This window comes from Lichenostomus cassidix, chromosome 7 (assembly GCF_008360975.1).
Source record: "Lichenostomus cassidix isolate B80296 chromosome 7, HeHo_3.0, whole genome shotgun sequence".
NCBI lineage: Eukaryota > Metazoa > Chordata > Aves > Passeriformes > Meliphagidae > Lichenostomus > Lichenostomus cassidix.
In genome coordinates, this window is record NC_139488.1 from 7,235,487 (window position 1) to 7,260,729 (window position 25,243).

At 39.5% G+C, this 25,243-nt stretch overlaps 1 protein-coding gene and 1 long non-coding RNA gene across 3 annotated transcripts; one reads left to right on the plus strand and one right to left on the minus strand.

The window, feature by feature from the left end:
* Positions 1-25: 25 nt before the first annotated feature.
* On the plus strand, positions 26-16,923 carry WDR75 (WD repeat domain 75). 2 transcript variants are annotated; one of them, XM_085065985.1, is made up of 21 exons: positions 26-144; positions 293-422; positions 1,164-1,229; positions 1,787-1,880; positions 2,470-2,594; positions 2,914-2,984; positions 3,499-3,612; positions 4,134-4,222; positions 5,046-5,204; positions 5,511-5,570; positions 5,660-5,775; positions 6,238-6,410; positions 7,178-7,341; positions 9,800-9,983; positions 11,323-11,417; positions 11,832-11,927; positions 12,476-12,645; positions 13,221-13,280; positions 14,371-14,514; positions 14,595-14,686; positions 16,568-16,923. In XM_085065985.1, exons 1-21 carry the CDS (start codon positions 59-61, stop codon positions 16,770-16,772), a joined length of 2,493 nt encoding a protein of 830 aa, XP_084922111.1. In that variant the 5' UTR covers positions 26-58; the 3' UTR covers positions 16,773-16,923. The 2 variants fall into 2 exon arrangements, with proteins under 2 accessions (XP_084922111.1, XP_084922113.1); XM_085065987.1 differs by lacking the exon at positions 1,164-1,229.
* On the minus strand, positions 9,978-13,468 carry LOC146434452 (uncharacterized). Its single transcript, XR_014853390.1, has 3 exons — positions 13,396-13,468; positions 10,351-10,444; positions 9,978-10,251 (listed from the first exon to the last, which is right to left on the minus strand). It is a non-coding gene; the product is annotated as an uncharacterized LOC146434452 (long non-coding RNA).
* Positions 16,924-25,243: the final 8,320 nt, after the last annotated feature.

The following is a 25,243-nucleotide window of genomic DNA, read 5'->3' on the forward strand; positions in this document are numbered from 1 at the left end:
GCGGAGCCAATCAGCGGCGGGCGGGGCGGGGCCGGCGCGCGGGCGGCGGCGGGACAAGATGGTGGCGCCGGGCGCGCTCCGCGTGGTGCGGTGCGGGGGCAGCGCCCTGCGCGGTGCCAGGGCCGTGTTCTCCGCCGACTCCAAGCAAGTGGGGCGGGGGGCTGGCGCTGCCGGGCTCGGGGGGGCTCCTGAGCTCCGAGCGGAGCTCTGCCCGCCGGTGTCCCCGCGGCCTGCGGCTCCCGCGGGGCGCCCGGGCCCCTTCCGCCGGGCTGACGGCGTTTCCCCCCCGCAGGTACCTGCTGTGCGCCTCGGGGGACTTCGTGAAGGTGTACAGCGTGAGCACCGAGGAGATCTTGCGGCTCATGGGCGGCCACGCCGACCTGGTGACCGGCATCCAGCTCAACCCACACAACCACATGCAGGTTAGCGGGGAAAGGTGTGGTTGCTGCTGTCCCTGAGCCTTGTGTAGTTCCCGGGGCTGGCTGAGTTTGGGAAGGGGCTGCGAGTGATTAGCGCATCCTTGAGCTGTTGTTTTGCTGAAATCTGACAAGAAGGGTGGACCTTGTGTTTGTTTCCTACGAAGGCTGATGTGAAATGTCATGTGGATTACGCTCCTTGAGTGGACTGACAACAAAACGGAAATATCAGCAAAATTTGCGGGTCTTTGATTGAAAGGGTAAAAGTAGCATGTGAGAAAATCAGGAATACTGTGGTTGGTGTTTGCCCCTCTGTATCTGCTGGTATTGCTGCAGATTTGACTAAGTCTCTTTAACTTGCCCAGTGGCTCCCTCTGCCCCCGGCCTGCTTTCCCTGCTCTCAGTTTGCTTAGGGTTTTTTGGTGTCTACGAATAAACAAGAGTTATTTACCGAGAGGGACTGATCTGCATATTAGCTGTGCAAAATCTAATGTAGATATTAATAGATGTTCATGCGATGGGTATCTATGCATTCCAACTGGGTGACAGTGTACATTTCAAACTAGGGTAATAATTCCCTTGCAAATTTCCCTTGCCTTCCCTATTTGAAGGCAGCACAGAGCTGGTCTGTGTCCTGTGCTTTTTATGATTCAGTTACTTGGAATTGCAGTTGTGATTTTATGTAAAATCTGGCTTTGATATATTGCTATAACTTGTTGTTTGGTTTGTTTTGTTTTTCTACTTCAGCTTTATTCTTCCTCTCTTGATGGCACTATTAAGCTGTGGGACTTCATGGATGGGATTCCCATTAAAGTATGTTGAGTTATTCCTGTTCAGAGCATGTCAAAAATCGGCACAGATCAAACTGAGATGGGTTATCCTACCCATCTAATTATGGCAGTAACAGAGCATGTGATGATGATGATACAGATTCTTTTGGGGAAAAAGATGGGAGATGTACTGACATACTGACTTTGCTACTTGCTGCAGTTTGGAGTCCAGTGTTGCTCTGGGGAGTGTGCTGCAGTCTGGGATATGCCAATAGGAATTGATGCAATGGCTTGAAAATGTGGGCTACTGACTGTTCTCTTGCTCCCATTTTCTGCTAAATACTTCCCTCTGGGTGGGCCTTCTGCTTTGTATTAGGGGTAAGGTATCTTCAGGTTTTTCAATAAACCTCATGTCTCATATTTCATTAGTACTATTTTAACATTTGTATTTGTCCTCGATAGAATACAGATGTATTGTTTTGTCTTAGAATGGAGGATTTTAATTAACACATGAAGGTTTCTTTAAGATACAGTTTTCTTACTTTAAAAACATACTCACAAATGTAGTAATTGTTGACTTCCTTCTCTTTTTATCTTTAGACTTTCACTGTAGGATCCCAGCTTCTGGCACTGTACACACCTGCTAGTGCTGAGGACTCAGTGTTTGTTGTCATTCCAAAGAAGGGTGAACGAGGTACAGTACAAATAGCATCATCCATGTCATCTCAGTCATTCTCTGTCCCACTGTCACATCAGTGAAAGGTGTGCTGCAAGAATGGGCTTTAATATATTAATTGTGAAAATAAGTCTTAACTCATATGGCAGATGTCAGTAGTCCTGCATTTTGTACCTCTTTGTTTTCATTCTGTGACATCTATCATTCCAATATTTGCCTAGAAGAGTTCTTATCTTTGCTTTTGAAGCATGTACTGCATAGATATGAACTCATAGATGCAATAAATCTTTGAGCAGTGCTCAACAAGGTACAGGTTATACTACTCGAGTTGGGTATGAGTTCTTGAGATTATTCTCCCAGCTTAAGCAGTATTAACATAAACAGACTTGTCCTATTTAACAGCATGCCTAGATATTTCTTATGGGATTTTGTTTGCAATATAGATAGCTTGGCCTTACTCTGTACTATAATATATTGCCACTTCAGAGCAAAAGCAAGGACTGTGCAGCTTCCCTTGGTTTCTGCTTACTCTTGCACTCATACCCACTGTCTGGTCCTCATTCTTCAGTAGTACTGTTGGTTTCAAACAGAATTTTTCTTTGTTCAGATACATTCCAACTGGTCTCAGTTAAGCTGACAAAAGGAGCAGGCCAAGATCTGGAAGCCAAGGAGCTGTCAGTGGTTCTGGATGGTGTGGGTGCATCAATGAAGCACATTGCTTTTGGAAGAGAAGTACGTTCACCTTTGGATTTTTTTCATCTCTGGGGTGTTGGTTGGTTGGGGGCTTTTCCTCTTGAATGAGCTCTATGCAGTTTATGCCTCTAGACAAGCACAGCAGTACTGAAAGAAAACTGAAAGTAAATGAATCAGTGTAAGACCTATGCTTTTTTTCATATTAAAAAAAAATGAAGCTTTGATATTTATAACAGGAAAGTATTTACTTAACATCAGCTTATATGTTCTCTCCAGTGTTAAGTACTTTGTAGCAAAATGTGCTTTATTTTTTTCTTGTGTGAAAGCATAATCTGTATGTTCTAAATGTCTTTAACAGGGTGAATATGTGGTATCAGTGAAGGATGTTAATCTCCAAGTTTATTTTTTTAAACGGAAACTGTTGAACAGGTAAGAATGAGAATGAAAATGCCAAGTACTGATTCAGTCTGATACATCCTAAATGTTTATTAACTGATGATGTGTGCACACATGATCTCATATTTGCTTTTCTGCTGGAGGGGATGTAGTTAGTGTGTAAGAGGTTTCTTGTAGAAGTGAACAGTGAGCAGATCAGCAGCAGTGGTACCTTACCTTTGCAGCTCAGGAGTGTGTCTTTTTCAGTTAAATACTTAGGTTGATGCTGAACTGAAACAAGTGATGACATAGTTTGGGCAGTGCCCAGGCAGCAGGAGGAAAGGAGGAGACAAAGGAAGGAGAGATAGGAGTGAAGAATCAAGGAAATCAAGAGAAAAATAAGTCTGTCATTATTTTTGAAGAGTGTGTGTAACCATAACAATTTGGAGATGTTTAATTTTGCTAATCACATTTACTTTTTATGTGCACTAGCTGACCCTTTTGAAGATTTGTTTTAAAAAACACAACCCAACTCATATAATTAAAGTTACTTTCTTATCTCTTTAAGGTTTTCATTAAGTACACTGAAGACAAAAGGAGACAATAACTTCAGTTGTGTTGCGTGCCATCCTACAGAGGACTGCATTGCAACAGGCCATGCTGATGGAAAGATTCGCCTCTGGTATGTGCATTTGGGTTAACTGTGTATCCCATAAACTCCCCAAGCTGAGCAAAGCAGTCTAATTTGTCCTCAGCATTGCCATTTTCAGAAGTCAGAATGAGCAATGAACCTGTAGTGCTGACAGTAAGTGTAATGTCAAGTGGAAAAAATACCTATGTTATGCTCCATGAATCTAAAGTTAGGTGTAAAAGATAATGGAGGAGAAGCTGAATAACTCTTTATGGGCAAGTAGAGTCCTAAGGAGAGCACACCAGTGGAACTACATGATTAAAAACATTACATGGCTAAGTTGCTTCCAGGGCTGAGTTGCTCAGTACATCCAAGGTGTGAGGTGTGGACCAAGAGGGTTCTGCAGACCTGTAGCGTGGTTCCTTCTCTCCTTCTGCATCACTTGAGCATGGGAAAAGCTAGTCTAGAAGTTAGAGGACAGGATGATATAATTGATTCAATTCAATATTTCCTTTTGTTTACTCTGTTGTTGATGTTGTGACTAAAGAGCTGTTCTGTTCCTCTCCACACAGGAGGAATTTCCACCACAGGAAAGAGTACACATATTCCACACTGCATTGGCATCATGATATTGTCATGGATCTGGCTTTTTCTATGGAGGGTGAGTAAAAGAAAAATTAAAACCAAAGCAATAACCCCCCTCCCCCCAAAATAAACTTCCATCAAACAAACAAACTCTCCCAAATTTCAAGACTGCAGCAGAGAGAGAAGAATCAACAGAAGTTGCAAGTTTGTCCACTTACTAATAAGTTAATTTCTAGGGTTTTAAATATGTCCAGGAAGAATCTGAAATAAAAATTAAATCAGTTGTTATTTTTTTGTTATCTTTTTATGGGCATTCATAATGGCAAATATCTGCCTTCTGTGGTAGAACATAAAATCTTATCCCTCCTCTCACTTCTTCTCCCCCACCTCCTCTCTCCCTCCCATTATCTTCCATCAGTAATACTGATGAGTTCTTGCCAGTTTTATGTGCATCCAAATAAAACAAGCTAGTCTTGTCTGAGCTCAAACCTGCTGTCAGACATACTACATTTTTGCCTGAACTGTGTGATCTGAACTATTCTTCTTGAGATATTTCTTACTGCAAAGTACTTCTCACAGAAGGAGAACAATTCAGCCATATCATAACACAAAAAGCAAAGAAAGTAATGGGATCCACTACTCTGAAAGCATTGTTTAAATTTCACTGTAGACACTAGTTCCTGTTAGTTAATCTGAGTTTCTCTGGCAATTTAACAGGAGATAATGAAAAACATATCTATGTGTGTTGCCCAGGCTTGATGTATTTGCTTGCTTGAGATAGTTGAAAAGGTTTTGATAAGCTTATGTCTCTCTTTCATTGTAAAGACACAGGCTGCTGATTCTGATTTTTTTTTTTTTTTAAAGCAAAATCTTTTAACTGTATTTTGTTGCTGAAAAAGGAACCAGGTTACTGAGTGGTGGAGTTGAATCTGTCCTAGTCCAGTGGCACAATGAATCTTCGTGTCAGAAGGATTTCCTGCCTCGTCTGGGGTCTCCTATCGAGTACATCTCCATGTCCTCTGATGGCTCACTCTGCTGCACCTTGCACACAGACAACAGTAAGCCAAAACACAGCCACGTGTGGCTTCAATGGAAATGCAGATCTGTATGAGCTTTATTTTGTTGATTTCAGATGAATTAACTGGTACGACATAACATTTCATAACTGATCTGAAAAAACAGCTTTTGCAAGTGGTCTTTTGCTCATTGATCCGTTCTGTGAATTTGCCTGGTGACTGCTGTAACGTCGGCTTTTCACTTTAATGTCATAAACTGAGAAAAGATACATTTATAGTACAGATTGTTACAGTGTCTTTCTCACCACCAGAGGTGTGCCATTTGCAAGACTTTGCTTTATCTTTCAGGAATTTCAATAATCAACAGCAACCTAAGGTTTTCCAGAAGTATTCAAGGGCTAATAAAAAGTAAGTGCAATAAAATGTGTCTTCCACTTAAAGGATGGAATGTGTCACTTGACAGCTTTGGTCATTTGTCACCTGATTTTTGTTTCCAGGTAGGGATGTCAAGACAGGCCTAGTGGTTGATCCTAGAACCAAAGCTTTGGTCCTGAATGGAGAGCCAGGCCACTTGCAGTTCTATTCCCTCCAGACTGACCAGCAGTTGTTCAGTGTAAGTTGGATGGCTTTGTACCAAAACTTTAACTTACTCAGTCAAGTAAGACTGCATCAGTATTTTTTTGAAGATTTAATATGGCAAACAGGAACAAACCTTGCAGCTACCCCACAAGGCTGGATTCCAGGCTGAGATATTCTTGGCTTTATCTCAAACTTGTTAAGCAAATCTGAATATTGATAGATGAAAAAAGTACTTCAAAACAGTGTGCTACTCCTGTTAAATGTCAAAACTTTCTAGGTAAAATACCTTCAAATTTTTTTTTTGCTACACATAGCATCATTGTGGAATGCATGTGCCCTAATTATGTTTTCCTCACATATTGGGGTACTTTTTTATGCCACAGCCCAGTCAGTTCTAACTGGAGCCTTCAGACCAGCCTCTCTCCATGATTTTATGAGTTGTATCTCTTCTAGCTACACTTGAATTTTAGAATTCACTTGTGGCCTTGCTTTGCAGCTGGACATTGTGCAGCGCCAGTACATCCACCAGGCAGGGCTGAAGCAGTCAGACCTGGTGAAGGTGGCGTTCAGCGCTCAGGGCACCTGGTTGGCCACGGTGGAGGAGAGTGATGAAGTAACTGACCCCGAGTTACAGCTGAAGCTGTGGTTCTACAATGAAGAAACACAAAGGTAATGATGATAGAGTTGGCCTTCCAGGTGTCAGAGTGACACAGATCTCTGTGCATATGTTGCCTTGCAAAGGTAAAGCTTTTCCAGATCTAGGCAGTTCACTGCACACTACAAGCATCTGCAACAGCACACCAAGTTGCACTGAATGTACATGGGAAATAATTGCTCTGGATCTATTTTACTTAATCAGAGGCTGTTGTAACCATGGGACAAAAATTCACATATTTCCTTGGTACTAAAAATCGTGGACCTGACATAATGGTTCTATAGCTCATTCAGTTTTCCCACCTCTGGGTAATCCATCATTAATTGATTAGTCCTTCTCAGAAGATAATAATTTTATTGTTGATTTTGCTCTTTAGTTAACATATGCCTCTGGTTAATACCCTTTCTCTAATTTTCCTATTAAAAAAATTATGTTTTGACTACAGATTGTTATTTTCTTAAAGAAGAAACAAGGCAAAAGAAAGCTATTGCACAGATTGACTATGTGACTTGATTCTTTTAAGTACTAGAAAGACTGCCCAGAGTTCAGGCTGAGTGTTTGAGAGGTGCTTGCCTAGTGATAATCCTTTCTTGGTGCTGGACAACTGTATGGAAGCCATTAGGGAAACCTGATCTGTTAATGCAATGCTATTTAGCTGTCTTAATTAGACAAAACTTTCTTTGATTCCTCTTCTGCATGCCACTTCCAGAATGAGCTTAACCTGAAATCTTTCTTATGTTCCAAATGAAGTAGAAAGGCAAGCTTCTGTTTTTTCTTATAGCTTTAAGCTGAATACCAGAATAAGCACACCCCATGACAACCACATCACAGACATGTGCTTTCGTGACATGGATGAACTGGAAGATGACTCTCTGATACTGGTAACAACTGGCAGAGACTGTGTGTTTAAAGTCTGGGTGATGGTAGAAGACACCGATCCAGAAGGTAAGCAGGGTCAAAACATAACTTACTTGCACCTTGTAACACAGAACCATAAGAATATCCTGAGTTGGAAAGGACCTACAATGACATTTGAAGTCATGCTACAGGAATTAAGACCCTGCTTCTATTTGCTCTGTCCTGTGAATTGATCTGCTGCAGCATGAAGTATTGTATTCTTCTGGAGCATCCTGGGATAGAGTTCTGTCATGGTTCCACAGTATTGATATGGAGGTTTCTGAAATAGCATAGACCTTGCTGAGCCTGCTGCAGAAGGGAATGGCAGCCTGTGTTGATTGTTTTAAGAATTGTTTGTGGTAAGGATTTTTCCATGCTGAGAAAAAGGATTTTTGTCATTCCTCTGGGTACGGCTTTTGTTTGAGACTTCTGCTCAAGGGAGCAGGATGCAGAAACGTGTTATTCAGTTTGAGTAGACATCATGTAAAATAATAGTACTTTTGCCATTTGTCTTGGTTTGAAAACAAACCAAACACAACAAAAAAAAAAAAAAAAAAAAAAAAAACACACAAAACAAACAACCACACCCAAACACAACAAACAAACAAACACCACAAACAAACCCCCAACCCAAACACACCACACAAAAAACAACACCCCCCCCAACACCACAAAAAAACAACACACCCCACCCACCCACCAACAAAAAACAACACCACCCCACCAAACACAACCCACACAAAAAACAACACACAAACAACCAACACCATTCTGCAGCTCCACCACTCGAGAGCTCATTTTTTGAACATCCTTCCTTTCCATTAGATATTGGAACATCATAGAATGAGTATTTAGGATCCACTCACATATTCAATGAGATACATTGAATAACCAGATTTCACCTCTTGAAAGGCCTGCTGATGTTTAGTTTTTTAAAACAGACCATCTGTGTATGTGTATTGATTGTTCTGTGTGCCTTTGGATGTGAAATACAAAAGATTTACCATTTGTTAATTTCCTTTTACCTAAATGTTATTACAGTCTCAGGCACACTTAAGTGAACTGGAATTTTCCTGCCACTTGGATGTCTTGTCATGTCATGTTCCCAAATGGCTGTGATAGTGGTCTTGCTGAACTGCTTGCAGTTTTAGTAATCTGTTAGTCTTTCCATGGGCAGGCAAGAATGTGTTCAAAAGTACTTTTGAGCTACTAGGGTTTCCATTTGGCAAACTCTGCCAAATTTACATTCTCCTTCCATGCCCTTTGCTCTTCAACAGTGGCTGCTCATGAAAAGAAAGACAAAAGCTTGTGTTGTTTACTGTATTAGTAGTAACCCCCTCAGTGGTGTCTGAAAAAGTGTTTGGGTTTGCTTTTTTCATAAATTACTCTGAGCCTAATTTACATGTTAACTTGATGTGTAGATGCTTTCATCTTGAGTATAATGTCAGTTGGGAATGAAACCTAATTTTTTCTTTCTTTCCACAAAATAGTTTGGTATCTGCTGACTGGCCTCATCAGGGTGTCTGTTTTTTAAGTGCTACAGGTTTCTATTCCATGGCACATGTAAAAGTACAAATTAGTGCTGGCTGTGGTGTACTTGTCCAGTGGGGCAGAGTAGGAATGCTCAGGTAGAAAGGCTTGACATGCTGCAACTTCTCTGCAGCAAATACTAATTTACCAATGAGTTCCTCAGTTGAGTACACTCTAGCCTGAGTTAATTGGAGCAGATCTCTCACTGTGCCCCTAGATGGTGCCATGCAATTGGAAGTACTCAATTGTTTCTAGCTTTTTTTTTTTTGCCTCCTACAGGCAGGTCTTTTAATCATCAACTTATAGCCATTATATAAAGGATATCTTAGCATAGGGTGAACTTACCTTCCTTTCTTTCCTCACTCTACTCATGTTTCAAAAGCATGCTGTATGAATGATTTTGTACTGGGAAATATATGTTAATGTGGTAAGTACATCACTTTGCTCTGGTTTATTTTATGGCAGTTATCAACAGTGGGAAAGGTGTACCAACAGAATGCACTGGCTGGTGAACCAACACAAGAAGCATGCTGGTGGGTCACTTGGTGATCCTCAACTCTTCTGTGAATGAACCACGAGCTTTGCTGTACTCAAATGCAACCTGTGTTTAAATTTTGAGTCATGCTCATGCTCTTGCTAGAGTTTTGAAAGAACAATTCTTCAGAATAATAAATGTTAAATCTGTTTGAATATCTTTTTAATCTGCCTATTTGAGAACACAGTTAACAGAGTGGGCAAACTTAGCATGAATATTGTACCATGTCAGTCTCAGGATTCACTGTTCAAATGCAAAACTGAGGACAAATTAAAACCTTAACAGCTGTTTCTCATACTAGAACAGGACAGATTCCCTGTACTCTTCAAAAATTGTGAAAGAAAACTGCCTTGTTCTTGAGCCTATTTTGCAGCGATAATACTTGAATTTTTCTTTCTTCGTGTATAGACTTGAATTAACTGGTTTGTTCATTCGATGCAGCCCAGCAGAGTGTGAGCTGGAGCTGTGACTTTGTAGGCAGCTACCACAACTACCAAGCTACAAACTGCTGCTTCTCAGAAGATGGCTCTTTGCTTGCTGTTAGCTTTGAAGAAACTGTCACTGTCTGGGATTCACTTACTTGGGATCTTAAGTGCACGTTTTGCCATCCACCTGGAAATATAAGGTATGTTTTTCATAGCAGTCCCAGACCTTGTATATGTTCACATAAACATTGAATTTAACAGTTTCAATTCATGTATATAAAAGACTAAAATGCCTTTAGGTGGTTGGTTAAAAATACTGTTAAAAATAAGCTCAAGCATTGCAGTTCCTTCTTAGTTGCTTACATGTATCCTGTACCTCACATACTCAAATCTGTATCATGGGGCACACAGTAGTGTCTTTATAGCCCTTCTCTTTTTTCCCCATTAATCCAGGGATGAATCAAAGTCCTGGAAAAGTATAAATACAAGAAGTTGGTTCTTTATTCATGTATACATACATACAAATAGAAATTATATCAATAAAGCACATAAGCATAGTGACCTTACCTGTACTGTGAAATACATATCTTGATCCTCTCTAAACTCTGTTGGAAAACCCATGTTTGCCTGGCAGACTATGCCAGCAATACTCCATTGTGTGCTGTCATGATAAAAGACATCAACATTGCATAGTCAGAATGTTTAGACTCTTGACACAAAGAATCACAGCAGCATATAGAGATTTCTCCCTTCCATGTTTTGTGTGAATGTTTGTAAGCTTTTCTTCTGTGATGAAATCTGTTTTCTACTGGTCCTCTAAGATTAGAAATTGAGAAGTGTGATTCTGAAACTGGTGTGCAGGAAAATTGCAGGAGGCACATGAGCCACTAGCTTGGTGCAGTGGCAAGTTTTCCCAGGCTGCTGCCTCCTCTTACAGCCTTTATTTGTTACATTAAAAGGAAATAATTACTCTAGGAATATATTAAATTACTGTATTAGTTGCATAACTTCAAATACACAAATTCTGTCTCATTAGCTTTTTTTGAAAATCTTTTACAATTAGAAGTCATAAGGCTGTTCTGTGATTCTCAAACAAGAGACTGAGAAATTAACATAAGTGAAAACCAATCACACACTTTAATTGGAGCAGCCTATAATAACTTTTTTTAACAACTCCTCTCTTTCTAGTTCTTAAACAATGCTAGGGCTTCTTTAAATATGGATGTTATTTTCCAATTGCAATGTAAACACTAGTAGGTATGGATTTGTGGTTTATTTAAGAGCCTAAAATCTCTTTTATATTGGAATGCTGTAGAAAAATGTAATCCTTATATATTTACACATACTTGTAAATCTGATTGTACTGATTGTTGTGTGGGAAGTTTCTTGACACTAGAGGTGGATGCAAGAAGCAAACTCCTGATTTAGATATCAAAACTAAATCTTAATATTTTTTGTGATTTGTGAATCCTTGCTACACAGAGAAACAAACATGAACTCTGAAGGTCACTAACTTGTTTTGACTTTTTACTTCTGTAGGAACATCTGCTTTGGGAGACTAACATGTTCCAAGTACCTTATTGGTGCCACTGATTATGGCTTTCTGTGTTGCTGGAACCTGCTCACTTGTGCATGTAAGATCAGCTTGAATATGTGCTAGAGTAATTTAATACTTGACATTACTGTGAAACCTTGAAATAATTCTAGTTCAGTTCCAGGTTTACACACTACAAAATGTCCTGTAGAAACAGGATGATTTTCATAGTTAATCAGGATAGGATCCTGACCATGTGCATGTGCTTTGTGTGCATGTGCAGAATAAATCCTAAGTTAGATGGATGATAACCCAGTCATAGGTAGTATTTCTTACACTTGTGTAGAAGTTGGTAGCGTTTGTGTGTTTTTATTCACCAGGGAAGGAGTGATGCTGCCTGTTCCAGCAGCTAAGGCCCTGTGTGTTGTTTGTTTGACCTTTTGTGTGGCCAGGTAGTGGGGTAGAACTGACTGTCTCCTTTTCACCCCTGGCTCTTGCTGTGCTTTCTTTCCAGTGGAGTGGAGTGCCCACCTCAATGTCGTAGTTCTGCAACCTGATCCCCTTTCTGAACACATTGCTGCGGTCTCATGGCTCTCCAAAGAGTCCAGCTGTAAGTACAAAGCCTCCTTTGACAAGTCATAATCAGCAGAATTTAAAGCTGGGGAAACACAATTTCTGGAAAATGTTTTCTTAGAATTCAGACCATGAAAGCTGCAAGATGGATGTGTGTGCTTGCACCTGTGGAAACTGAGCCATGTCTGACAGCAGTCAAGTAAAGCATGTTACCTTTTCTTCCAGCAGTTAGTTTCTGGTACAGGATATAGCTCAGGATTTACCACGCTCTCTGGGTGAGGGTGTCAAATGTTCTTGACCCTCTCTTGTAAATGCAGAACTGTACAGCTATGTTTTAGGGCTCTGACTTTAAATTACAATAACTCTTCCTACAGAAATGTTAATTTCCAAGTATATTCTCTGGACTGGAGTGCTGTGAAAGGTACCTTCCATTATGCAGTAAAGTTACCCAGTTATATTCCTGCAAACTAGTGCTTAGAGGCAATCCTGTGCAGCCCTTACTGGCTGTGATAAGCAGGGCTTTGACAGCTGGCCAGAAGGGTAAGAATTTCCTGGTTTTAAGAGAAGATATTCTTGGTTTTGCAGTGTTTGTGTTTAAACCAAATGAACCACGGCCAATCTACATCCAGAGAAACCTCTGTAAAGAAAAGATCCTGCTTGCTGCCTTTGTTCCAAGAGATGAACCTGAAGTGATAAATTCAGAAAAATACCTTTGGCTAAGAAGATCCCAACTGTTCTTTCTTACGGATACACAAGTAAGGAATAGTAACTGGCAGGTGGTTCCTGGGGAAAAACTATTTTCTTAAGCATGGATTAATACAAATTCAGAGTTTTGCTTATAAGCATATGAGTTTCTTTTTGTGATTTCAAGTCAGTGTAAGCCATGCTTTGTTGAAGGTTTTCAACTGTCAAAAGCGTAAGCCCAAAATTACTTACTGGTTTTCTACTGTGAGTAGTTTATGCTGCCTCATTGATACAAGAAGGTAGAGTACTTGGGAACATTGCCTATGCTGTTTAACTTAAACAACCACCTTGCTGTATGTATTATTGCTGATTATACAAATGTTCCATGTTATCCTCAGTTTCCCTGTAATTTCTGGGTGAGGGTGTGGGGTTTTTTGTTTGTTTTCCCAAAAGGTCTGTAGAGCCTCCAGGTCCATTCTTGCTTCTTCTCAGTTTCTTTACAAAATAAAGATGAAGAGATGGTTTTGTCTCTTCCATTTGTCTGATAAAAGCTTTTGGGCCAGTTGGAAGCTTCTGTAGGCAAGGTATGGAAATATGGAAAGCAGTTTCACATATGATAACTGTGCTATATCCTTCTGCATTTTAGGAGCTAATGACACTTAGCACAAAGTCTCTGGAAGAAAGGCTTACACCATCAAGCAAACAGGTACCTCTTATAGAATTTCTGACTGATATGGACAGAGCAGTTCAAAATCCTGATGGTGTTCATTTTGTAATACTGAAATTCCCTTCTATCATGAAAATGCACACCAGATCCTTACCTGCAGTCACAGGCACTTGCCTGAAGGGGCAGCAATCTGGATTTGCTTTTTTTTTTTACAGGAAGTTCTGTTTGTACAAAAAAAAATATATAAGTATCAGTAAGCTACTCTCCATTTTTCCTGAGAGAAAAAAGAAAAAACGCTACTTTTCTAAAAGATTCAGGTTACAAAAATGAAGCAAAATGTTTCAGTAAGTTCTTTCCTTATCTTGGTTTCTGTAACACTTGGAACCTTGAGTGTGGTCTGAACTGTGCTCTCTGATGAGGATGAACAGTCGGCAGTCAGTTGTGACTTATCAGTGAGAAGGAGTTCCAGAATTGCATTCCAGTATGTATTTCTGTATGTCTGGGAAATTGGATTTTTTTTTTTTTTAATTTATGCTGAAGAAGTGTTTCATACTCACTGAAATGTCAGCATTTGATTGATTTGGTCAGTTAGATAAAATAGAGCAAAGTGGAAGTTAGTATCTTTCTAATACAAAATCCTGTGGGAATGTGGGCATGAGTAAGTGGTTTCTTTGGAGGGTGGGGGAATAATTTGATGCTCAGATGGAGGTATATTGATGTAGGAAAATGCCAAAAGTCAAAGTGCCACGTTTTGCTTTCTGTTACATAATTTAATCTCTCTGCAGATGATGCTGATACATAAATGATCTTTTGCTTCTAAGTGGAATCTGAAAAACCCATCCCTAGTTTCTGTGGCACATACACCACCTCCCATATTTGGAAGTTACTAGGTACATCAGCCAATTCAGATCTGGTGTTCTTGGGTTCAGATTCTGGAGAGTTTTGCAACCCTCTGCACAGGATTGTCTCCAGACACCTGACAGAGAATGAGTACAAAGAGCCACATCGCTCACTTGAGTTAAATTTGAGTGTAGACTTCTGTCACCTGGGTTTATTCTGAATTTTGGTAACTTAAAAGGAAATAGAACTTAGATTTGTGACACTAAAATTCTACTTACATTTTTCCAAGCTGGCAGTAGAAGAAAGTCTTCCTGTGACCCCATTTAGTTTGCTCTTGGGAAAGCACAGACGTCAGCAAGCACAAGAGGATACAGACCTTGGAAAACCAGTTGTTCATAATAAGCAGGAGCAAGCTTCACCTGCTGTCAAAGAGGTAGGAGTAATTGCAGTAAATGTACAAGCAAAATCACAACAAACAACATCTTTCATAAAGCTTCTGTTTTATCTTTTCAGCTTTTGCACACTCCAGCACACGTTTTGCCATCTGCTTCCTTCCTCTGCACTATATTTATTAACTCATTGCTCATCTCCAAAGAGAACAAACGGTAAGAAAAGTTCAAGAACTCTCTTTAGTTACTGAGGAAAGGTTTTTATTTATGTACATCTTTGTTTGAAGCGTAAAAGCAGTTTTCCAGCACTCTTTATCTACTCAGTAAGTTAGGATACTTCAGTGTGGCAGTGCTCTGGCTGTTCAGTGTATTGGATCTTTTATTGCTGTTATTTTGGCTGGGTTTTGCATAACCTGCTTATGTGCAAAATGCTGCCTTTTGCACTCAAATGTTCTCTAGGAATTTAACTTTATTCCAGGTATTTAATGGTTTTTAGTGCTATTTTTTGTTAAATATTAGAGTCTCAACTTTATTTGAAATTACTGTGACTTCCTGCATAATTTTTGGTTTCAGTTTCTAGATACACCAAGAATTTTGATCTTAAGAATTTGTTTAGAACTCAAATTTCATTTCTAATTAAGCTACAAAATATAGCTGAATACTGTAAGCACAGCTAAGTTTGGCTTACAATGCATTAATTCCAATTTAATAGAGTAGTTTGATAGGTACTTAAAATGGTAGCTTACTCCTCTGAGATCAATGTATGCTGCTAAAAAATGAATGCAGGCACAGGGGTGGATGACAGCAGTCTTGTATTAGGATTAATATCTTGTCACTTACACTGAAGCCAGTTAAACAATTGCATTTTTGTGCCATCTGTTCTTTAAAGTGTCTCATTAAACTCTGCCAGGCCAGAGAAGTAGACATGTCTTTGGAATGAGCTGCTCTTGTGAGTTTGCCAGAGGGATGAGCAGGTGGTTCACAGGGCCAGGGCTTACCTGGAAACAAACACAGCTGGTTGGAGCAGCGCCTGTGTGTGCTCTGTGTTCTGCCATACCAGCAGTGTCCTGGCTTCTGCCACACACATTTCTTACTGCATGGCACAACAAAACATCAACAAAACACTGGCAGAAATCTAGTACATGGAAACTGGAGTCTAGTTTCAGTCCTGAAGAATGTGAGAGTTCAGTGACCTGGGTAAATATTTGCACTTGGAGAGCTTGTACTTTGACAGTGGTGATTAGTATGGCTGTGCATTTAAAGGTACATGTAAGGGCTGCAGCGTTGGGCCCTTGAATATTGACCAGAATTTATCACTGCATAGTGTATGTATTATACAGTAGATGTATTATTAATATTAAATGCTTTTATTTTCCTTGGCACTGTGAAATTACTGTGTGCTTCTCCATTTACATTTTGTGAGTGATGAATAGTTTACATTAGAACAGGTGATTTTTAGAAGGCCAGTACTGCTCTGCCACACAGTTCACTATTAATGACATCTGGAATATTTACACAACAGACATATGAATTAATATTATTAATTACTGTGTTGTAAATGGTAACTGTTCCATATAATTCTTTGGAATTGTGCGTTTTACTTCAGCACAGGCTTAAAACTCTTGAATTCAGAAGGGAACACTTTAAATATCTGTGTTAAAAAAAAAAAAATTTCTTTCCTAGTAACACTCTAGATATTTTAGCAGTCTTTAAGACCAAGTGACCTTTTTCAGATTTGAAAGAGAAGAATGGCCTTTTTGAATACTGTCTCACCTACCATTGTATCCAGTGTTTCTAATTCCCTTGGACTGTGATGTTGTAACATTTGTCATAATGCTGACATGTCTGCTCTGCAGTTACATACTATAGTTCAAGAAAGAAAACTATTTTAAGTTTACTTAGAGGAGAGCTATTTGAAAAATGGCTTGAAATTGAGATGGCAGGAAAAGTATAGTAGTTTTAAATTAGACTGAAATAAAAAAAAATAGCTAAAATCTAATGTTTATGTAGTTATTTGCATAACTTGCCTCTTGCCTACAGTATGAGATACTGTAGTATGTGAGAATACCCATTAATTGGGTTGTTTCCATCTTCCAGTGCTGAAGAAATTGCTGATGAAGTAGAAATGGATAGTGAAAAAGCAGAGGATGATTCAGATGAGGAAGATGTGACAGAAATGGAACAAGAAGATACAAGCCATGTGGAATTATTAGGAGAGACAACATGTAAACTGTCTAAATCCCAGGAAAAAGAGCTACGAAAAATAAGAAAAACGGACTACAGTTGGATATCAGCCTTCTAAACAGACATCTTTTTTTATACTGCAAGTTGAAGTTTTGTGGATTAAATATTCTTTAAAAAAGTTTTTCAGGTCCTTGGCCAAAAATTTTAGAAGCTTCTCTTTTCAAAGGAATGCAGAACTAGGGGGAGGGATTAAAGTTTTGAAAAGCTGATTCTGCTCCTAGTTTCTTACTGATTCTCTGTGACCTTAGAAAACATTTAACCTGGTTTGGGGGCTTCCCCCCCCCCCCTTGCAAGTATATTTAAAAAGCTAATAGCAAAACTGAGTTGATTATCTGACTTGTGATCAGTTAGCAAAGCGACAGCTCAGCTGCTGAAAATCCTTCCTCAGTGAGGCTGGGTTAGTGCTGCCAAAGCAGCAGCAGCAGCAGCAAATGCCTTCAGTTGGCACTGAACAGCTTAGTTCAAGGTGTGGCAGGGGAAATCAGGGTGGTTCTTGGTGCTGTATACAGGTAAGTAACAAGTCTCCTCCCCAGAAGGTCTTCTCCAGGTATTGAGACAGATGAGAAGTGGTTTAACTATACACATGCCTGATTTGAGAATACAGAGATTGTTTGCTGGTGTTCACAGGGATGGAGATTCTTGGGCAGAGGGTACTCAGTGTATCAGAGCCCAGTGAAACCTTTCCAAATACCAATATTCCAGGTATCAGTTGACCTGACAGCCACTTTAGTAGTCCTTTAATGCATCACCTGGAGTTCCTGTATATCATTCAACTCTACACAGGAGAGTGTAGAATTAGTTTGAAGTGGTGAATTAGAGGGCCTAAATGTGAATATAATCTCCTATATAATATAATTCTCCAGTATGAAGGCAAGCAGATACAAGTGGCATAGGTCACTAAAAGCGCTGAAGAAACAATATTTTGCATTAACTACTCAGATTAAAAATGCTGGAAACAAGAACAGTTCAACTCTTGTCAGTGAAACCTGAGTTCTCCCTACTTTGCCTTTAAAACAAAGTGGCGGATCCCTTCCTCCCTCTCCTTTTTTAACACAATATATTGGTAGGCAATTAATGGCAGCACTGGTTTTGGGAGAATGTGTTCTACAACAGAAAAAATCTGTCACTTCAACCCATGTATAGGAAAGATTGAAATTAATTCTTAGGCATCAAGGAAAGCACCTCAATTATTTTGCTGGCAGGTTTACTTCTCCCATCTTAGCACAAATGCACTGTTTGCTTCTAGTGAGCAGTGCTGGCCCTTGATGTGCTGTGGTGAGGGCATGGGGGGAATCTTAATCCCTGAAAAATGGAAACCCTGCCATAGAGACAGGCACTGAAATGAACTGTTAAAAATAAGTCTACCACTAGATCTGAATGCTGGCTGAATCAATGCCAAAAATTAGTTTGAAACTTGTTACTATAGAAAATTTACCTTTTTATTCTCTAAGTTCACTGTCATGGATGTCAAAACATGAATGTGGGGATATAAAGATAATTCAAAAGACATTGCTTTCTGTAAGGAGCCTTGGAATGCATGCCATGCAATTTGAATTAAGTGATGATAGTTCATTGCACACTCTTTATATTTCCATCTGACCAGACATTAATGTTAATTGAACAAATAGTTGATTGCTACAGTTTCAGACTAAATCAGCTTGGGTTAACTTAGTGCCATGGCAGCAAAGGGCTCCTGCATCTTCTCATGCAATGAAGTCAGGTACCACAGCTCTTCAGACTATCATTACTTATGACTGTGAGACACATGCTTTTCTGTCACAGATCACTTAAACCTAGGACTACCATTACTGAGAATTTCTTTGCTTTCTTATTTAGGCCATAGTTAAGCAGAAAAATAATGTTTTAAGACATGTAAAAGTTTTTCAAAGTTAGTTTGCCTGTAAATTCATGTATATTTTATTTCTAACACAAACTAACAGGGGGAGAAGGAAAACACACTAACCCTGTCACAACTATGGCCAGTTTTCTGCTTTTGCATTTTTTCCCTTTGTATGGCAGCTATTTAGATAACCTCATGGTATATTTGGCTGAAGCAAAAAATCACAGCTCCCCGAATGTTACGCAATTTTTATTTCCATCCCTCTTATCTGCAGATCTCAAACTGATACGACCCTTTCAGAACCTTGGACCCAGTGGATTTCTTGCTAAATGAAACGTTTCAACAGAACAAATAGGGAAAATGAGTTAAGACTGTAACTGACAAATGATAGGTTTTGAACACTCAGAAACTTTAAGAAATAGAAAACACAAGAAAATAAAAATACAAGTAAATAGATTCCCCCACTTCAAAATATGCACTATACTAGAAAAGACACACTGAAAGGTTTGTGAGTTTTTTCTTAAATAACATCAGACTTCAGCTCTGTGAGAAACAAGTGTGAGTTGAGCAGAGATCTTTACACATGTTGTTGCAAAAGTGCTGCGACAAAGCCCGGTGGTGTTCCGGTGTCAGCAACATTTTAAGTGTAGCTTTAAAGGAGGAAACCTTACTCTCTCTTCATGTGGGCTTTTTTTTAAATTCACATGTTCTTGTGAAAGTCAAGTGCTTTCCTGGAAGCCACCCCAGTATGAGCAAGAGACAACTCACGTGCAAGTCAGCATTTGAAGGTGTAGTTTAGTTTTGTGTTCAAGCAGTAGTGCATTGCGTTAGCAATCTTCATCAAAATACAGCTTTTAGACTTAACCATTTCTCTTTACTAACTGTTTTGCTTTGCACAGCAGACTGAATATACTGCAAAACAAAGAGAGCCCTCACTTTGTAGCTCTGAGTGTGTGTTTTTTCCTGCTCAAGAAGGAAATACATCTCTGGTTACAGTTTTACTACATTTAGTTGGCACATTCTATCCAACCTTTTAGACAATGTTTTCTGAATGATACTGCAATTACAACAAGGAAGAACACAGAAGGAGGGCTGCTACTGGTCTGTCTGTAGCTGCTTTGGAATGCTTTAGTTTTAAAAGTTTTGTGCTGTTCCTCAATATTTTTACTTTTTTTTTTTTTAATCTTGTATATCTCAGTAGCCATGAACAGTCTCTGTATTTACTGTGATGCCCAAAGTCAAATCTTATTTGATTTTTTGGCTTCTGCTTTTTCCTTCTAAAGGCTAGTTTATAAAGATTTTATTATTCTTTATTAGAAAGATTTGACACAAAAGACCACAGAGGAGGAGATTGACCTTAATCTCATTATTCCAGTTACATGATAAATACAACAGGTAAGAAAATGCCTTTGCAATGTGTAGAGGTCAGCGTTCAATACCTTTCAGTGCTTTGAACATCACTGCAGGACAGCAATTCTCACAGAAGCAGTCATGGCTTTATTTAGGCTGAGGGACAGACCACACAATGGTGGCAGGTGCCTAGAAGGGGACTTGTTTACTTCCCAAATTTTCCACTCAGACAAGTGGCTGGATAAACATGAGGGCCTGAAATTCCAGCAGCTATGGCAAGCATTACAAAAAATAAATAGATAAAAGCAAGGCCTTATGGAATATATCATGACAATGGGTTTTGACTGAGGGGCTATTCCCTGAGACTGTTCAGCTGCTGTTCTAAATGCAGAAGTGCTCAGTAATTTTAACCCACTTGTTTCAGTCAAGTGTAGTTCCACAGAGACTGAAAATTCCTGCTGTGCATTGGTATTTTGTGAGGCCCAAACTGATTAGTTAACAGCAGCTCCAACACATGCCCTGTCCTTGGTGGGCAGACTTGGCAGGAAAGCTATAAGAAACGGGCTGGTATTACTAAACAGTAGTTGTCGTGGGGGTTTTGGGTTCAAGAACAGGGGAAAAAAAACCTGCAAATTGTGCCTCATGTCTTAGGATCACCTGGATCTTTGTATTTGAGCCTAACAATCATTTGTCTGTCTAGCCTTGGGGAGGCTTTTTTAGATATCTCAAATCTGCCAAATCCCAGTCTGCAGTGAGCCTTCTAAAGCATTTGCTAACAGCCAGAATTAGAACCAACAGAGAATAGGACATAGGAAAACAACAACTTCAAATATAACTCAGAGAAACCTGAACAGACCTTCTACCCCAAAGCAGAGTAACTGAGGTATATTTATTCTTGATAGGTATTAGATTTTTCAAACCTCTGATAAAAGTGTGGTATGGAATCTGTTCAGTGCTTACCTATTCTCACAGACAGTTTTTCCTAGTAAAAGCAATCTTCCTTTCCTGCAAAATTTCAATTCCATTCTTTGATAACAATCTTTAGGAAAAAATGAAAGCATGCTACTCTATTTTCTTTAAATACCCTCCCTTTTACCTTTTTTTTTTGCTTTTCCCTGGGCCCTTAGTGGCACCAGAATTATCTTGCTGCCCTTCTTTGGGCTAATTGCTTACAGGTCAAATTTTGTTCTGACTAATTTATAATTTCAAGGGCAAAACTTGTCAGGGTCATTTAATACCTTTCTGGATAGTGCTAAAGCCTGTTCTTTCTCTGTTCTGGCTTGTACTCCTTGCTGATTACCTTTATTATCTGAGTCTTTCTGGTGATGGCACAGGAAAAGGCAGCAGTTTATACCTCAGCTAAAATCTGCTGTGGTTTCACAGCAAACACCTTTCCCCGTGCAGAATCCTGTTTTCTGTGGATATCCCAGTTTAGACTGAACAGTGCAGACTTAGCTATGGCCTCTGCACAGCATTTCCTTGAGGAGTTAAGCAGTGAGTTGTAATGATGTAATCTGGAATTTAGCCAGAGCAGCAAGGTCACTCTCTATGGTTGCAAAAGACATTTAAATAATACTCTGAACAGCTCTGCATTTTAACTACTTCACTAACAAAGGGGAGAGCTTGTCATAAGAGAGTATCTTCACAAGATGAAATCATTATCAGAGAGTAGAAATTAATAATATTTGTGTTTGTACTGTAAAGCCAACTCAGGATGAAATCCCTACTCTTCAGAAATCACCCTTTGACTTTAGTCCAGGGTCACAAAGTCACATTGCTAACAACAAGGTAAAGTACTAAATCTTAAAATACTGCTGTAAGCAGTGTTCTGAGTTTTAAGTGTGGTTTGAAAGTGAATGTAGCCCAAGCTTCTTACAAAGAATTTCTTGTTAATATTCTTGGTAATACAGAGAATGAAACCCTTTATGTAAATACCATAATGTGGCTGTAAGGAAAGTTACCACACAGCTCTGGAACCTGCATATCAGCAGTTCCCAAGGCTGTGGCTTTTTCAAATGCTTTGAACATGTAAGTGGCCACCATGGAAAGAAGTGTTCCCACCTTCCAGCTAACATCTGCTGCCCACTTCTGCATCTCCTGTGCCAACACAAGCTGCCATTGCCTTTGTGGGGAACTGCCTGGGGGAAAAAAGATCTGCTTATGATGAAACTAGATAATACATGAAAAAATAGCTTAAGATGTTCACAGAACTGCAGTTCCACTGAGAACAGGGCAGGACTTTTCTTCAAGAGGTTTTTCTATGCTCAGGATGGGAAGTTTTAATGTTATACACCCAAACCTCTCTTGTTTGTCCCAGAGCCTGTCCCTTGTGCTAGGAGGGCTGCAGCCACACCTAGAACATTCCCAGGAGCTGTTTGTTTGGTATGATACCTGAGACAGTTCAGCTCTCATGGAGCAATTCCTGGTTTCCCCTTACACCCTCTTCCTCCTCTCCCAAAATAATAGGTAAATAAACAAATAAAGCAGTGGCCAGCAGTTCAAAGAAAATACTTTAATCTGATGGAACTAAACGGCTGAGGGTGATTATTCTGTTAGCTTCTAAAATGAAAACTCTTAAAGAATTATGAGGTTTTTAACACATAAGGAAGTATGATTGTTGGAGCCATGACCTTTGTCCTCTGTTGACCTTTCCAGATGCAGCTGTGTGACTAAGAATTAGGCTTATCATTCAAGAACACACACTGCAGTCATTAACTCATCTAATTACTTCATAAGAGCAGCAACAAAGGAATAGGTAGAAGGTATGCCCAGAAAAGCAAGGGCTTTTGCCAGTTTTTTAAAATGGCTCTTATACTGCTAGGTCCTTTATTTTAAAATAGCTAAATTATCCCAGCCATAAAGCTGGTTATCAGTTACTGTTATTGATGCCTCAAGTTATGTTTATTTGCAATGCTACTTAGTTTATTATATTTTTAGATTCAAGACTGCGATCAAAGCTTCAAATATCTTAGCTATTTGATTTCCCTTAGTGACCAAAGGAGTTTTCAGTTCTTCCTCAAACCAGTGAAACAAGCCAACAAACAAACTCTCCAACATTGTCTGAGATGTTATCTCTTTCATTTTAATCACTGGCTTTACAAATAATGAAGTAACTTGGCACTCCTGTTAGGTTTGTTACTCACAAGCAATATATAATTTCCACCAAAGGCAGACACTTCTGCAATGAAAGCTTTTGTTCAGGTTATGTTTCCTCAGTGCTTTGAGTTTCCTTGGCCCTGCTCCTCTCTTATTTCCAGTCCTAGCTCTTCCAAGGAAGAAATACAGGGAAAGCAGGGACACCTCTTCCTTTTCCCATTTGAAAATGAAGCTCAACATAGCAAGAAATTCATAATTCATTAAAATTATGTATAGATGAGTTCTCGGAATGAAAGACAACTAAATCCTGTCTCAGAAGAAGTATCAGAGTGGGTTTCACACCTTGGGCTGTGACCGACCAGGAGCACATGGACTGTTGGGATCACGGCTGCAAAGACAATGAAGTACAAGTCCCAGGGCACATCACTTTAGCCTCCTGATTTTTCATGTGAGCTGCAGATTGCTCCATTCCCCCAACACTTCAAAGAAGGAAAGTACCAAAAATACAAACAAGTAAAAAGCAGTGCATGTGCTCTTAGTACAAAGAGACTATTTAAACCCTGAAATATCCCATCCTGAAAAGAGCCCTTTTTCACTTGGCGTAGCACAAACCAAAGCTGGATTTCTGAGAACTATCACATCTGTAGGAAAGGAAAATTTTCATAGTGCTTGCTCCATCTGTCTGTACAGTATGTTATTTCTGGACAGCAAATTCTTGTGAGTAGGCTCAGGATACAGTGACAGTTTATCTTTCCTTTTCTATGAAATCTACTAGCTGATCTCAGGGATTAAGTGGAAAGAAAAACTCACATCACTTGCAAAATAAAAACCCACTTCTAAATCAACAGGTTTAGGTGAAGCCAGAAAACCACCCTGAATGCCCATCACTGCAAATCACCCGGAAGCCATAAATAGCAGCTTTCCATATAACCAGCAAAGAATGTTCCAAAAACATTTTGACTTGGAATAATGCAATGTAAGTAGAATACTTACAAAACAATTAAAGATGGTTTGGGAATATACAAATAGCGGAGGTTTCCAGCTGCCCTTCTCAGCTTATAAATAAATCAAGCCACTTGCACAGTTCATGTAAAACAATTCAGTAGACCCTGTAGAAATGCTGCAAAGATCTCTAGATAGATAGATAAATATAACACAACCATGCTTGAGACCTCATCTTAGAGATGGATACGAGTTCAAACACAAGCATGTCAAAAAAAGAGAGCTTCCTTTTTACAATTAAAAAAAATTCAAATGTTCTTAAGTAGTTTTTCAGAGTAAATACAGCTATGTGATGTATCATATGGAAATCCTGCATCCAGAGATAAACTTTAAGCATGCTTAGCTCTTCGTTACTCCAGAAGGAACGAATCTGCAGAGAGTCACAGGTACCACTTGGATTGCAAGAGTAGCGTCGGCAAGCAAACGAACAGCAAAGGGGAACAGACTCAAGAGGAACATTCCTTCAAACTTTTGGAGAAAGAAAACCAGAAAGTTTTTCCCATAATTTTGTGGGTTTGGGTATTGTTGCATCTCCAATGGCTGCTTTTCATCTACCTGGAGCATTCACATCTCTTTTCCGTATTTTCCTGGTGCCGAGCCACAGACTCCTCTTCATCAAGATGTTCATGGACTCTCTCCTCTTAGCAACTGCTCATCTCAATTAACTTCCTGCAGTATCACCTCCCAATCCAACAGGGCCAAAACTGACCAGAGGGTTCAAAAGTTATTTGGAAGGGGAGTGGGGGTGAGGGAGACACACACAGGGAAATTGCAGGAAGTTTCATTTTTCTCACGGAACTGACGTAGAAATCAATTTTCTCCTTTTGTACAACTCCCTCCTAGGCAATCATGCCAAGTGGGAGAGGCACCTGCTGTACCTTTTGTCTCTACTCAAACACTGGGCCACCTGCACTACCAGGGATGGCAAAGGATCCAGATGATCCTGCACAAATCCACACAGACAAGAATCTCACATGAAGACCCCGCTGGCCTCTTGACTTAAAATATATTCCAAAAAATGAAATCTAACAAATTCAGCCTAGGTCACTGCTCTAAATAACAAGAATTAGGAAAAAACAAAAAGGAGGTTTCCTGCAAGCACATCAAATGGACTTCAAAGATTACTAAAATTTCATAATCGTTTTATTACAGTAATTAGAGAAAAGGTGTTCAGTCAGAGATGACCTAAAAACTCTACATGTGCAACACAGCAGATCACACTATAGAAAACAACAGATTAG